Source organism: Ammospiza nelsoni, chromosome 5 (assembly GCF_027579445.1).
Source record: "Ammospiza nelsoni isolate bAmmNel1 chromosome 5, bAmmNel1.pri, whole genome shotgun sequence".
Taxonomy (NCBI): domain Eukaryota; kingdom Metazoa; phylum Chordata; class Aves; order Passeriformes; family Passerellidae; genus Ammospiza; species Ammospiza nelsoni.
The window spans coordinates 38,688,879-38,704,689 of NC_080637.1; the positions used below are offsets into that span (position 1 = coordinate 38,688,879).

A 15,811-nucleotide genomic window follows, 5' to 3' on the forward strand; every position below is an offset into this window, starting at 1 on the left:
ACGTTCTCAGCTCTTGATGACAAATTCATGCAGCAGAGGCCCTCAAACTCCTCACATTGATGATGATGGAGCAGCAATAGGAAATCTATTGCTGCCCTGTTCTGGAGTGTCGCCTTCCTTGTTATTTCCTCGTCTGTGAGGAGGTCGTATATAGCAGCCGAAGTCAAATTGGCTTGCTTAACCACCCAACACTCTAGGCGGCCCAATTCACCTAGAGACTTCGCCACTGATACCCACGGCAACAGAATGGTAAAAGCGACGGTTTTGGAATGGGACCAATGTGTAATTTCATCATCACAGTCTTCTGGGAGATCTTTAAGATCTCTTTTGGACCTGGCCAATTCTGCTGTGATGTTAGTCTTCTTCCAATTCACAATTTGAGTCATGTTGGGGGTAAACAGCGTCAGCTTGCCTAATGTGCACGGCCCTCCGATCAGACCAGAGGGGATGCCTGCCCACGCTCGGTCGCCACAAATTAAGAATGCTCCCCTGGGAAGGGCGTATGGGGTGCGGCCCGTGGTGGTGGGGCCGCTGATCTTTAAAATGGCCTTGCACCACTGGTAGGCTTGATATTCAGCTTTATTCTGTTGCACCACCTCACTGCCCTTCTCAATAGAGGAAAAGGTATACTCAAATTGAAAACAAATAGAGGAATTGGCGGAACCGAGCAGGTGGAGTTCAGTGGGCTCGGAGGGCAAAGGATCCAGCTTTACCACTCCGTCTCTCCAAGCGTTGCTGGAATCAAAACTAGGAAGGATAGTAAGACTCCGTGCCAAAATCGGGGAAAGGGCTGACTGAAAAGCGGAGGGGAATTCACCTGGAGAGAAAGGGATCCCCACAAGGCACGACGACATCGGGTCCTCTGCTGATGCTGCGTCGAGGCAGATATGATCTTGCCCTAACGCCTGAGCCAAGGTACGCCAGACATTCACCTTTGGCTGAGGGACGATCCACGCTGCCCAGGGTGGAAGGAGGAGGCAGAAAATCAGGAGATGTAAAGGAGCGCTTGGGCGCTGCCACAGTTGAGGGCTGAGCTGGGCCATTCTGGCGTGGTGTGGGCCAGGCAAAGGGAGACAAACTGAAAAAACAAAACAAGCATGGTTATAACTTAAATATTTTCTTAAAGAGATGGTTCTGTCTCAAAAAGTAAATTAAGTTCGGGGGAAGAATCTGAGACAGGGGAGGAAGGTCGGGAATCAAGAACGACTCGAAAAGGGGCGCGAATCAATGGTGGAGAGGAAGGGGACCCGGTCGGAGGGAACCTGTGGAGAAAATAAAGGTGAGAGAAAGTGAGAGGTTTCCTCCTCCGCCGCCAACATGCCTCCTGCACCTGTGGCACAGTCTCGGATGTTTTTGCCTGCTTGGGGAGGAAGGGCTTGACCCATTTTGATGGTATCCATTTCGGCCCTGAGGGAGTGGACACGCAAGCGTATCCCCTCCCCCAGGTAACCAGGTCATATGGCCCTTCCATCCGCCAGGTCTCCGGATCCCTTATCAGAACCGGAGGCCTGGCCTTCGGCTGCAGCTGTTGGTGACTGCCGAAGTGCCGGACAACTGGAGGATTCAGGTTGTCAAAAGAACAGTTTAGGAAGTTTAAGGTGTACAAAGCTCTCGACAACCGGACGTGGGGGGTCTCCACCTTCACTGCCGCACGTTGTTTCTCCAAGATCCTTTTCAGGCTCTGGTGGGCCCTCTCCACCATGGCTTGGCCTGTCGGGGAATAGGGGATGCCGGTCTTATGCTCTATTCCCCATTGTTGCAGGAAGCTCCGCAGCTCCTTGGAGGTATACGCTGGGCCGTTGTCAGTTTTTAAAGCCCTAGGGATGCCCAGGACAGCGAATGCCAGAAGCAAGTGCTTCTGGACATCCGCCGCCCTCTCACCTGTGTGGGCAGAGGCAAAGATAGCTCCTGAGAAGGTATCGATGGAGACATGGACGTAACACAACCTCCCAAAGGATGGGATGTGTGTCACGTCCATCTGCCACACTTCACAGCTCGCCAAGCCCCTGGGGTTTGCCCCAGCTGCGATGGTAGGCATTTGATGGGCTTGGCATTGGGGACATGTGGCCACAATCGCCTTGGCCTGATCCTGCGTGAGATGGAATTGCCTGACCAGGCCTGGTGCATTTTGGTGAAAGAGCTGATGGCTGATCTTAGCCTGGCCAAACACATCTGGGAGCGGGCCCACCGTGACAGCAGCCGCAGCCAAAGAATCAGCCCGACGGTTGCCCTCAGCGATGAACCCTGGCAGATCAGTGTGTGATCTTACATGCATTATAAAAAACGGATGCTCTCGGTGGGAGACTAATTCTACGAGTTTTGAGAGCAAATTAAACAATTTTTGGTTAGAGACCTCCTGCAGAACTGCTGATTCCGCTCTAGATACTACACCAGCCACATATGCGGAATCTGTGACCAAATTGAAGGGACCAGGAAACCTCTCAAATGCTCGGACGACTGCGTCTAATTCAGCTACTTGTGGAGAGGCCTCCACAATGGCAACATCAGCCTTCCACCGCTGAGTCTGAGGATCCCTCCAAGTCATTACAGACTTGTGGGATGCCCCGGACGCGTCGGTAAATATTGTCAGAGCATCTAGAGGCTTCTTACTCTGAATTCCCTTGATTGATAATTTAAACTCCGAATTAAAAAGTTTATGGGCCGGCCGATCGACCGCAACGCGGCCAGTGTAGCTGTCTAATGCGAATTGAAGCATTTCATTGGTTTCCAGCAGTTCATTAAAGGTCTTTAATTTGAGTTGGCCCGAAACCAATTGAATTGGAAGGTGAATGCATGCAAAATCACAGCCTGCCAGCTCCCTGATCCGAGATCTTGCCTTTCGGATCAGTTCGGCCATCAGCTCTTGTGGCCTTGTCATCCTTTTGGACCTGTGGTGGCTGAGGAACACCCACTCTATGACTAAGAGGGGGTCGCCCAGACCCTGGTCCTTTAAACTCTTGTCCCACTGATGGATCAAGCCGTGAAGATGTGGCAGCTTCCCCAGAATAATGAATTTAAATGGCAGGCCCGGATGGTAGCGGTGGGCCTGCCTGGCCGAAATGATTTTCTGAACCTTCTCCAGGGCTACCTGAGCCTCTGGGGTGAGTTCCCTAGGAGAACTCAGCTCCTCTCCCCCTTTCAATAAATTGAAAAGGGGGGCTAGGTCTTCTGTTGGTATACCTAACCAGGGTCTCACCCAATTTAAAGACCCACACAGTTGGTGAACATCCGCTAGGGTCTGGACTTTCGTCCGGATGGCCAATTTCTGTGGAACAATGGTCCGCTTGGTGATTTCAAGGCCCAGGTACCTCCAAGGTGGCATCCTTTGAATTTTTTCTGCTTGGAGCTCGAACCCTGCAGCAACCAACGCACTGGTTGTCAGGTCAAGCGCATGGGCAAGTAGATCATCTGTTGGGGCACAGATGAGGATGTCATCCATATAGTGATGTAACAGGACGACATCCCCGAGGGCTGTACGGACAGGAGACAGCAGCGAAGCAACATACCACTGGCAGATCACAGGACTATTCTTTAATCCTTGCGGAAGAACTCGCCAGTGATAGCGCTTGGCCGGGGACTCACGGTTGATGGAGGGAACCGTGAACGCAAAACGCGGGGCATCATCAGGATGCAGAGGAATTTGGAAAAAACAATCTTTTATGTCGATTATAGCCAAATTCCAATTTTGGGGGAGCATTGTAGGGGATGGCATCCCTGGTTGGAGGGGACCCATGTCAATTATTTGTTCATTAATTTGGCGGAGATCGGTCAGGAGCCGCCACTTGTCTTTATTAGGTTTTTTGATAACAAACACTGGGGAGTTCCAAGGTGACATGGTCTCCACCAGGTTGCCTTTGAGCAGCTGCTCCTGAACGAGCTCATTGAGCGCCTTCAATTTTTGTTTATTAAGTGGCCACTGCACTACCTGTACTGGCTCATCTGATCGCCAGTCCAGCTTCCAGGTAGGGCGCTCCTCAGTGGCCACTGCCCGAAAAACCTGGGGAGCCTTTGGGAGGTCAATTCTGGCTCCCCATTGGGCTAGCAGGTCCCTTCCCCACAGGGGCTCGGTGTAATCTAAAACAAATGGGCGTACAGAAGCCAATTGCCCATCTGGCCCCGTAATTTGTACAATGCTCTTTGACTGCTTCGCCAATTTTAGACCCCCTACACCTTGTATGTGTCCGGCTGCGTTTTGCAAATCCCAATGTGACGGCCAATCCCTAGAGGGAATGATCGTCACATCTGCCCCTGTGTCCAGTAACCCCCGCACGATTTTACGGTCTGAGCCCAGGGACAGTTGACATGTCAGCCTGGGCTTTTCTCTTCCCACAACTTGGGCCCAAGCAACCGTTGGAGGTGAGGACCCCTTAGATGACTGGGAATCCTGTACCTCCTCCGGCACTGGAATGGCTTGGGCGATGATTTGGCCCTTGGGGAGAGAAAGCGGGGGCTGGACGCAGTACAGCCCTAATGCAAATCTGTCCCGGTCAGTTGTTACTAACCCCGGGACTATGTGAAGATTGAATGGTGTGTGTTTGGTGTCCCCAACAATGATCCACCTGCTACGTCCAAGTCTCCTCCAGCTGCCGGGATGTTGAATGTCGGCAGTCACCAGGTGGAAATCAGTGTCCGGGAGATGTATTTCGCGGGTCAGCTGCAGCCTAAAGGGAGAAAACGAAGAGGTGGTGGTTAAAGCAGGTTGAGGCTGAAGCCAACAGGTACAGTAAGTCAAGTCCGGTAAGGAAAAGTCAAGTCCAGTAGAGGCATGTGGCGGGCTTCTCCCTGTTCCCTCCTCCCTGCCTGGTGCAACCTTGCCCGCCTTATTTGTATCATGGCGCAGGGAGGGGCTGCGCTCGCTTTCTAGTTTTTTTGTTGTTTTACTTCCTGCTTCCCAGCAGGACACTCCTTCCTTTTAAATGTTAAAAATTCTTGCCGCAGTGGGCAGTCAGGCATCCAGTGCCCCGTTTTTCCACATAGATGACACGGGTGGGTCTCTGGATGTCTCCTTGCAGCTCCTGGGGTAGACGTTCCAGCTGCTGCCGCGCTGTAATCCTCCTCATCGGCGCTGGAGGTCGACGCGAACGCCACTGAGTTCCTCTTGTTCTTCAGCTTGGAGTCAGGCGCTCCTGGCAGTGGGACTTCTCGTGCCACGACCTCCATCATTTGCTCGATGGTAGGTCGTGGACTACGGGGGAGGGTTCGGATGGCTCTCCGGCATTCAGAGTTTGCGTTCTTGAACGCCATCCGCCGCAACAGGTTTTCTCTTTCTCCCTCCTCGGAAGCTTGAGTCTCCACGTATCTGTAAAGTCTTTCTAAAAAACGTAAATAGGACTCGTGTGGCCCCTGCTGGGGCTCTTCCTCGTCTTGCTGAGAGAAGACCGCTGGGAGCTTGAAAAAGGCCCTCTCTGCAGCCCGACAGGACTCGGTGATCTGCGTCGGGAAGAGCACCCGCGCCTGAATCGCCCCACTGGCCCATGCCCCTGTACCCACCAGATGATTCGTGGATATCAGTTGGCCATCTGCGTCATGTGCAGTCGCTTGGTTCTCCCAGAGAGCTGGGAGAACTTCCGCGACTTCCCTCCCCCACTCTACCGCCCAGGCCCTAAACTCCATAGGTCCTAAAAGGCTGGAAAAGAGAGCTCTCAGGTCAGCAGGGATCAGATCTCCCGGTGCAAGGGCCGAACAGAGAAGTCCCCGGAAATACTCCGATTCCCGGGAGTACTCTCTCTGGGCCTTGCACAGATCTTTGATCCGATCTTGTGCAATTGGCACCCACTGAGCCTGGGAGCTCCCCTCCCCGCTCAGGCGGTAGGTAACCGGGGCAGCTTCAAAAACAGGGGCTCGCCCTGGCTTCCAGTTACCCACACCCCCCCCCCCGGAACACAAAGCGTGGGAACCGGAAGGGAAGGCGTGGGAACCGGAAAGGAGGGAGGCAGAGGCGGGGCCTGGCATCTGGGAGGGGCCAGCTGATGGGCATGGTGGAACTGGAGGTGGCAGCTGGGTTTTCTCCGCCTCCAAAGTGGAGTCCGGAGGCGGGGCGGAGACAGGAGGCAGGGTGAAGGAGGAGCTATTGAGGGGTGGAGCGCAGGGAGGAACAGAGGGTGGAGGCAGGGGAGGAAAGGGTGGATCTTGGGATAGGAAAGGATTTGACTGAGGGGTGAAGGGATTATGGGAAGGAGAAGAAAAATCGGCGGGAAAATGCACGTGGCCGCCCCCATCTTGGGCTCCATAGGAGCCATCTTGTGGAGGCGGTGGGACATTAACCGGGGGGACATTAAACAGAACACTCTTGGGAACGTCAACCGGGTACTGGGGAGGTTGGGAAAAGGGGTAGGAAAACCTGCTCCGAGGAGTCTGGCCAGGATCTCCTCGGAGTCCTCCTTTTGGAGGGCCAGGTCGGACCGATCGAGAGGGGGCAGAGGGAAGATGGAGCCTCTGCTGTGGGTTGGCCTTGAGGACCCCCCTCAAGGGCTCCGACCGAGGGACACGGGGTGAGGTAGACGGGGTAGGGACAACAGAACCGGGGGAACTGGGATTCAACCGCGACACTGATGAATTTTTTCGCAGTTCCCTCTGCTGAGACAACAATTGCAAAACTTTACCCGCCCAGTAAGCGGCCGGGTAAAGCTTTGCCTCCCCAGAGCTGACCTCTTGATCTAATTTTGCTAAAACAGCTTTCCAATAGAGAGGGTCTCTAATTTGCTCTGGGGTAGTGTTGGGGAACTGAGAAAAAATCCACTTTACTAAACTCTTTAAAGCAACCTTCGGGGGATCTAAACCTCCCCCAAGCAACAAACTTCTAACCTGGTGAAAGGCTCTTTTTAGAGGGGAGCTCTGACGCGCACCCATCGCGTAAATTAAAAGAAAACGACAGAGAAAGTAAAGAAAAGAGCACTCCTCTGATGACACTGACTGCCTAAACCGAAGTAAAAAAAACAACTAAAACAAGAACTGCCCGTCCGCCCGCTCCCACGCTGCCGCTTGCCTAGAAGACTGGTCCCAGAGCAGGCATGAGCCCCCAACAGCAAGACAGCAGGAAAGTGAAGGAAAAGAGGGGTTGGGAGCTGTCCCCAAAGCAGGGCTCAGGTCCCGGGAAGATTAAAAAGGTGGGAGGGAAGACCCCCAAGGCAGGGGCTTACCAATCAGACGAACGGCGAAAAGAAGATCCGGTAGAGGCAGAACTCCGCCCTCGGAGCTCTCCTTGGGTGAGAGGAGTTGTAGCTCCGGGTCCACCGGGAGCGCTGCTCCTATAATGGAGCCTGCTGCGACCGGTGGTAGATTAGTGTCCAGAGGTCCGATGACCTCGTCCACGGGGTCCGAGCAAGGGCCCCACGTTGGGCGCCAATCTGCAGCGATGACTGGCCGGAGACCCTGTGACCTGGCTAGCTGAGAAGGTGGCCAACAGTCCCACTGCAGCAGGGGGTGTCAGCCCCGGTGGCAAGGCCCCAGGGCTGGCAGCTTCAAGCACTCCTCGGCAGTAATAGCCTTGGGCTGTGCCTGCAGGACGAGGTCTCGGGGTAGAGCTGCTGAATAGGGCGGAGCAGAAAAGAGCCGGACACTCTCTGGGGTCAAACGAGTTTAATGTCCCGGGGGGCGACCAGCAGGGAGTGACCGCGCGAGAAAAAAAAAAGTTGGGCATGGGATTATAAAGGGAGGTGGTAACTGGAGGTGGGATTTACAAAAAACCAATCAGGGGAAGTCAGGGGACGTGCTTAACATAATAGACTGTAAGGGAGAACTAATCGATACATTATAAAGGAGGGGCCCCGGGACCTCAGCCAATCACTACTCCCACTGAGAGGAACATTCTGGAAGACTGGGAGTGGTGGGGAGTGATTGACTGGGCCCAGGGAGGAGGGAAAATAATACATATTAGGAGATACAGGGTGGGGAAATTACATGACATGGGGGCAACCATAGCAACTAAGTAATAGACAGAAACTAGGGTGGGGAAAACTGGGAGGACAGAACCATCGTAACAAAGGGGGGGAAGAAACAGAACATACCAACACACCACAACATGCCTACAGATCTTCATGACTGCAGACTCGTACAACTAAAGTTGAAGGACAAAAAGTCAAATCTCCTCTTGATTTAGTGATCTGAGCGCAACATCCATGAAAACAATCATGTAAGACAAGAAAGGTCATGATTGATCATGTTGCATGCAGTCAGATGCTCTTATGCCCCTTCAATTTTGATGTGTTGTGTTTTATTCCTATGTTGATGTTTAAATTTCTCAGGAAAAGCTCAAAGGCCAAATGCCTTTTGAAGCTGAGAGCAATTGTATACTCAGCAATAATGAATGTTTGTTATTTTTCAAACCCTTTCTCCTTCTGTTTTCTTAAATTATTCAGATCAGTGATATTTATGATGCAGCAGAAAATCAGAACATTGTTTTCAAAAACTGAATAAACATTTCAGCTAGCCTTCCTGTGTTGCAGGAATTTCTATCATATCTTCTCATCTTCATCCCACTAGCCCAAAATTCTTTGCTATGTGACTGTGGTAGCTGACCCTGACTGGGTGCCAGGTTCCCACCAAAGCTGCTCTATCCCTCCTATCCTCAGCTGGACAGTGGAGGAGCAAGATAAGAACAGGGAGACATCAATCACTCATTGCTGTCACAGTCAAACCAGATTTGAATTAGGGAAATTGGCTTAATTTACCAATCAAAGCAAAGTAGGATATTGAGAAATGAAACTAAATCTGAAACAGCTTCCCTCCCCACTCCCTTCTTCCAGGGATTAACTTCACTCTGGATTTCCTCAGCAGTGCAGGGGAATGGGGAATTGTGGTTGCAGTCAGTCTATCACAAGTTGTCTTTGCTCTCCCTCCTCTTCAGTGGGAGGATTCCTCACCCACTTTCTCTGCTCCAGTGTAGGATCCCTTCCTCCAGTAACTTCTCTAATTTGAGTTCTTCTCATGGGGTATAGCTCTTCACAATCTGCTCCAGCAGGGTCCCTCCCTCAGGGTGCAGTCCTTCAGGAGCACACTGCTCCAGAGTGGGTTCTCCATGGGGTCACCACTCCTGCCAGCAAACCTGCTCACTGTGGGCTCCTCTCTCCATGGGGCCACAGCTCCTGCCAGGCCCCTGCTCCAGCACAGGTTTCCCACAGGGTCACAGCCTCCTTCAGGCCTCCACCTGCCCCAGTGTGGGCCCTCCCCAGGCTGCAGGTGGATCTCTGTTCCTCCATGGGCCTCCATGGGCTGCAGGGTCCCATCCTGCCTTACCATGGCCTGCACCACGGGCTGCAGGGGAATCTCTGCTCCAGTGCCTGGGGCACCTCCTCCCCTCCTCCTGCCCTGCCCGCAGTGCCAGCACGGCTGCTCCTCTCACTTATTCTCACTTCTCTTTCCCAGTTGTCCAGCAGTATTTGCCCTTTTTAAACCAGTTATCCCAGAGGTGCTGCCACCATCGCTGATGGCCTGACCCTGGTCAGCAGTGCGTCCATCCAGGGGCTGTCTGGAATTGGCTCTGAGGGACATGGGAGAGGCTTCTGGCAGCTTCCCACTGATGCCAGCCGGTAGCCAGCCCACTCTTAACACCTGGCCTTGCACACCCAACACAGTAATATACACTCAAAGGTTATCCATAATGCCCATTAAACAACATGAAATTAAAAATATGCTGATGTGGGATTATGCTTGTGACAGCCTCATGGATATTTCAAAATGGCTGCATTTAGACTCCCTACACATGTTGTATTTTCATGAATACAGTAAGACATCTGAATAATTTAAGAGAATGTTGTCAGTAGCAAGTGTCACACAAAATAACTTGAAGGAAAATTGTCTTCACTTAGTGAAGATAAAAATGCATGCAAATCAATTTCTATTTAATACACAGTTTTAAATAGGAAACAATAGGTTATTACTTTGACAGGAAATCACAGTGTTTTTATTATGTCCTTATCACCTTATTTATTTCATATGCAGAAACTCTGTCCATGATCCACACCTCTGTAATTCCCACAGAAAAATAATTATGTAAATACATTGAAATTTGCACATAGGGGCATTTATTACCCAATTTGCTTATACTTTCAAGCTGAAGAGAAAATGTAAATCTGTATGAGATTTTTACAGGAATTTTGAGGTTTCAGATTTAGCACTTCCAAAATGCAAACTATTGGAAAAGTGCTCTAAGCAATAAAATTATTCTGGCTGAAATTAACCCTGCAAAATACTTTTCTCTCTTGTCTAATAGATATTTTATGAAGAACCTGAAACTGTATAGAAATGAAGTAATATTTACCCAGTAAGCAGGAGAACCAAGTGATATTCTGCCTATTTATTCATTTCTTGATGAGAGATACATTTCAATTATATTACCTTTTGGTTTTCTGTTCTTTTTTTCTTCCAACAGCTTACCCAGGAGTTAAAATGGTGAGTGAAAGTCATCACGAGGCCCTGGCAGCACCGCCAGCAACCACAGTAGCAGCAGCCCCTCCAAGTAATGTCACCGAGCCAGCCAGTCCGGGAGGAGGAGGAGGAGGAAAAGAAGATGCATTTTCGAAGCTAAAAGAGAAGTTCATGAATGAACTGAACAAAATTCCACGTAAGTAAAATGTGATTGATGAAAAAGCTTCTGTTGGCAGACTAGGTTTAATTTGACATTTTCTTCTTTGACATTTATTTAGACAGCATACTACACGTTTTCTAGTCAAAGCTAGAAAAATCACAAGATTAAACTGGTTTTGTAAGTTCCTCAAAGTTTACTGAAGTAGAAAAAACTAGACTCCAACTCAAATGTAATTTATGTGTATTCTTGGTATGTCAGATTAGTTTGGTAATTTTTCCTGATGAGTTACTGCTGAATCATTAAAACTGAAACTAGAGAACTTCACTGTGGCTGTGGGACCAATAAGTAAAATGTTTCCTATTAGTAGCACTTAGTTTCATGTTTATGACAAATGTGCATGGCCATATTTCCTTAAAGCAATATTTGGCCAGAACGCACACATATTGAGAAAACAAGGAAACTTTGAATCTGTGGAGATTAGAAAACATTGAAAGAAATGTGAAAATTGAGTTTTAACAAGAAAACAGGTAATACATCTGTCATGTATGAAGGTAGCTGTGCTTTTCCCACTAGTTATTCTAGCAGATAAGCCACTGAATGCTGTTTGCATAAGTTCATGTACCTATGCTGACAACGTAAAAGTATAAATATATATTTCTGTGAGGTTAGTAGAACTAAAGTCAGCAGGGCTAATTTGGTCTTTGCTGCTAGAAAGTATTGATTCAAAGTTGAGGCCTCAATTTGTTCGCATTAAAAAAAATATAACCATTAACTTTTTGCTGTTGTTTATGATAATACTGGAGTTCTTTAATCTGTTTGATATGTTCTACTCTGCATACACTGGTATCAAATCTAGGACTAATTCAGTATTGTCAATGGCATTTCGTATAATACAGAAAAAATCCGTTTTGTTACTGACAGAAAAATTACCTAATGCTACCAGCAGATCATTTTGGCACTTGTATAGACAAGAAGGTGAAGGCTCTGTGTATGTGTTTTAGTAGCAAGCATTAGAAAGTAATTCAATCTGTAATAACTTCTTTGCCAAAAAAAGTAAATTTTAAATATGTCCAGGGAAGTATTTTAACATATGTAAGAGTTTTCATCTTTAGAAGGCTATCCTTTGTGTAAAGAAATGTGCTGTGACTGATAAAGTCAGATAATAAATTCAAATATTAATAATTTTTTTATCTCTAAATGAATCTTGGCAATGTGGCAGGTGCAGTTTTTGATAAATTGATAGGAAACAGCTTTGCTCTGTCACTCAAAATTCCCACTTGCAAGAATTAATGTGTTATAGAGGTAAGAGGTTTGTGTGCCATTGTTTTGGTGATCTATGCAGTCCAGTGAAGACCATACTGAAATAAAATTGTCTGAGGATGTCATGGGAAAACAAAACAAAAGAACAAAAATACAAAAATACAGGAATAAAAAGAAAAAAGAGAAAAAATGAAAAAACAAGACATTGAGGGCAGTCAGAATTTGAAACATGTGTCTTGTAACTTTTATCTCACCACGCTATGTAAATAACATAGATGGGACTTTTACGTAAATACCCTCTTATTTTTAAACTTCGCTTTTAACTTTGCATGCATGACTTCCAGTATGAGGAACTCTGTAATGGGTAGGTGTAGGAAAAGATTTGTGGATAGAGAGAAATTTGGAATCCCCTGTTTAGTTTTTTAAAACCACAAAGAAAACAAGTGGAAAGTCCAATCTGGAGAGTCTTTTCAAGTTGAACTGACTAAAACTTCTATTATCTCTTCAAGAAAAAAGCCCCTACTGTTAGATAATGAAAGTGCTTACTTAGAAAAGTATATTAGGTCATAAGACAAATCTTATTTCTTATGAAATACATCATATTATTTATAAAATAAGGTACCTTATGCTAATAGTGACACCAGAATATATTGCCACCATCTTAGAAATCTGGTCTGTTATCCAAGATCATGCAGTACTGTTGTCTTGGAGAAGTGAACCTAAGGTAGTCACAAACCCCATTCCAGTTGTCTGCTCTTAGTGTAGAGGCTGCAGATGTGCTTGGATCATCCCAGGATCTCTATCAAATGCTGGGGCTATTTATTGTTGCTTTCTGCTGCACTGGGGGGGGTTTGCCATTTCAAGAAGAAAGCTGAATGTTCATTGTACTGCAGAGGGGCAAGGAACTGGTGTGGGGATGGTTTTGAAATACTAAATATGGATTAGTGCCAATGACCTATTTGAGCATTTTATATTACAAATAACTTTCTTTTGCCTGTTTTCCTCAATAATAAATCCTACAAGAAGGGACCTCATTACACACATTTGTATGTATTTTTCATTTATAAACTAACATAAACACAAAACAAGGCTGTCTAAAAAATATTGGGGACAGGAGGGCAGAGGAGACCTCATTTCCCTATTGGAAGATTATAGCATTTTCTCATGATTGTTCAGTTTATGCTAGTGGGAATTTGTCCGTGTGGTGTTTTCAATCTCTTACCAAAAAAAATGTAATTGTGCTAGAAAAGTTTTCAGGACTTAACTCTTACAGCTGGCTGAAAATTTTTTTTAGAATCTCTCTTAAAAACAGAACAGAATGTAAATTAGTACAAACCAAATTGTTGGTATAGTGTCTTTTTGGGAATTTCTTGCTGTGTGAGAGAGAGGAACTATGGTGCATGGGCTCCACTGGGGACAGCAGAGATTCTTGGAAGTCAAGAACACTCCCAGGACCATGGATCAGGTTTTTCCTCTGGTAGATTGGAACTGAGGATGTGATTTGAGTCTTACACTTGGCAGTGAAATGTCATAGTCAGCAAGTTCTCTAATCTTTTCAGATCAGAATAAGCCTCTTTTTTAGTTCATGTGCTTTACCATTTTTACTTCCAAAGGTCTCTTGTTCATCCCCACATGAGAGGAAAGACTTTGAAATCTCAGTGTTTATTATGAGAGGACCTCTTTTCAGTGCTCTGTTGTTTATCTCTGTGTGAGATAAATAATTAAATGTTTTAGTTTTTTCTGCCTATGATGTCTGCAGATGGAAAAGAAGCCATCATGATGTAATGGATGTATATATAATAGGATAAAGTGTTGTGAAAAAGCTCACCTGCAATCAACTTGGTTTGAGTGCTAAATAGGCCAAACTATAGTAGGGCCTAATTTATGTAGTCTTCTCTTTCTGTTTTGTCTTACAAATTATATAGTATCAAGTCATGCTTATATTGAATAGAAAAAAAAAAGGAAATACAACATTCTAATAATGGAATACATGATAACACTAATAAAGGTACATCAAACTACATCTAGCTGAATAAATATTTTTCCTTCCATGCAGCTTAAAATAGAAGATTCTGTTTTTTTAAGTACTAAGTTTTGTAGAACACACAGATGTCAGAATTTAAATAGTCTAAACATACCAGATAACTGAAGATACCAGGATTCCCAATAAAAGTTCACTTTGCAAAAGTACAAGATAAAAATCAATTTAAATTATTGCAATTCAAATTATACTGGTGTTTTCTTCTGTGATGTATGCACAAGACAAGTCTTATTAAAAAAAAAAAAAAGATTAATTTAATAGAATAAGGAAATAAAAGTTCCAAGAAAAAGAAAAGACCTATTTGTATCAGTATACATTTATTTCAAGAACAGTGATGCAGTACATAAACCAGGTTAAACCAGGTTTTCGTAGGTACAAGCAGAAAATCTGGAGGTTTTTTCTTGATTTGTATCTCTTTAAAGTAGAGCATACACCCCATTTTGTGACAGGAGAATGTAGGCTTCCAAAAGCACACGCATCATTCAGAATGGCAATGTCCTAACATACATTTCACTCTGGATAAAGCAAGTGGGATAATTTTATTACAATGAGTCATACAATTAAAGTGCAAGAACCCGGTAAGTTACTGAGCCATAACTGGGAGGAATTTTTTTCTCCGTTATGTAAATCCCTGCATTTTGGTTGTGAGTGGCTGATTTGCATAATCACAGTACAGTTGTTTTTCCAGAACTGAACTGTGTATAAATGTCACTCTAACTTCATTGGTCCTTATACTTTCAATCCTTATTTATCTTTAATCTGCAGAATTTTTAATCTGTTTACCAGAAGGTGAAAAAAGGCACCATCTCTGCTTTTATATTTTGCATTTTACATATAGTAAATCCAGCAACTGATAAAAGCCGGGAAACAGAGTAGATAAAACAGCACTTACTCTTCTGAAAACAAAATGCCTTAAAAGATTTTATAAGATCTATCAGTTCTTTCCTTCTTCCTTCTTAGTGCTCTTACATCTGGATCTTTGTCTACAGGCTAGGAAAATATCTGCCATACATTTACAGTAAGTGTGTTGTAACAAGACTGTGGTAGTGGCAACAACAGCTTTTAGGTGGAGACTTTAAATGCCAAGATACTGAGACTAACCATACACAAATATAAATTGACATAAATTACCATTAGTTTATTTAATAATTTTAAAATTAAAGTGGTGTTGATATGTTTTCTAATGGCACATTCCTGTATGAACAGGACACCTCATTCTGCCAGTAAACAAGACAGCAAAAATCCAATAAAATTACAGCATGCATCTGATTGAATAATGATGTGCTGTTAATGCTGGTGGTAAAATCTGGAACAGCTATAATAGCTGATTGCATTGAATCCAGGATAGTGTCATTACCTCTGTAATAGAAAGATATTGCATATTTTCAATGCTCGTTGCTGCCTTACATTGTAATTCTATAAAAAGTTACATTTCTATACAAACCCGGTTCTGAAATGTCTGGCTGGCTTGCCACTCCATTTGGCTTCAGTAGCTGGTGCTCAAAAGCCCTGAATTTGATTCATCTTGTACAACTGACTGCTAATCCCCCAAAACCAGAAGCTCAAATCCCTGATGATTCTGGCTAAAATCTGATGTTCTGTCCAGACTTCTCTCACATTGCAGAGAAAGTTTTATTTCCCTCCCCTTGGACTAGTGAATTACTGTCAAACCAAAATGAGACTGGAGGCTGTAAAGAGAACTGTAACAAAAAATGTAAAAATAACTGTAAGGCTCAGGTCTAGTTTAGTTCTAAATAATATCCTATTAAGCTGACTACTAACTTGTATTTGGGTAATTTAGCAAATAAATTAATAAATTAATTGATTCTGTATTTATATATTTAGCTATTTAAGTCAAAATTTCAGCACTCAGCAGTCATCTTAGACACATCTCATAATTTCTTTCACCCTGCTGTTCTCTGCTGTTTTGCCCTTCTGCCTTTCTTGCTTGACCAGCTGAGGTGTATTAAGAATGCTTATTGCCC

At 45.6% G+C, this 15,811-nt stretch overlaps 1 protein-coding gene across 5 annotated transcripts in view; it reads left to right on the forward strand.

Annotated features, from left to right (window-relative positions):
• The window catches only part of SYT1 (synaptotagmin 1), a 345,898-nt gene that overhangs the window by 211,273 nt on the left and 118,814 nt on the right, over window positions 1-15,811 (forward strand). For 4 of the 5 annotated variants that reach the window (XM_059471851.1, XM_059471855.1, XM_059471854.1 and 1 more), the window contains one exon: window positions 10,366-10,561. In XM_059471851.1, the coding sequence (XP_059327834.1) occupies window positions 10,387-10,561 (175 nt within the window). In that variant the 5' untranslated portion in view covers window positions 10,366-10,386. The remainder of the gene's footprint in view (window positions 1-10,365; window positions 10,562-15,811) is intronic. The other variant, XM_059471853.1, reaches the window with a different exon arrangement.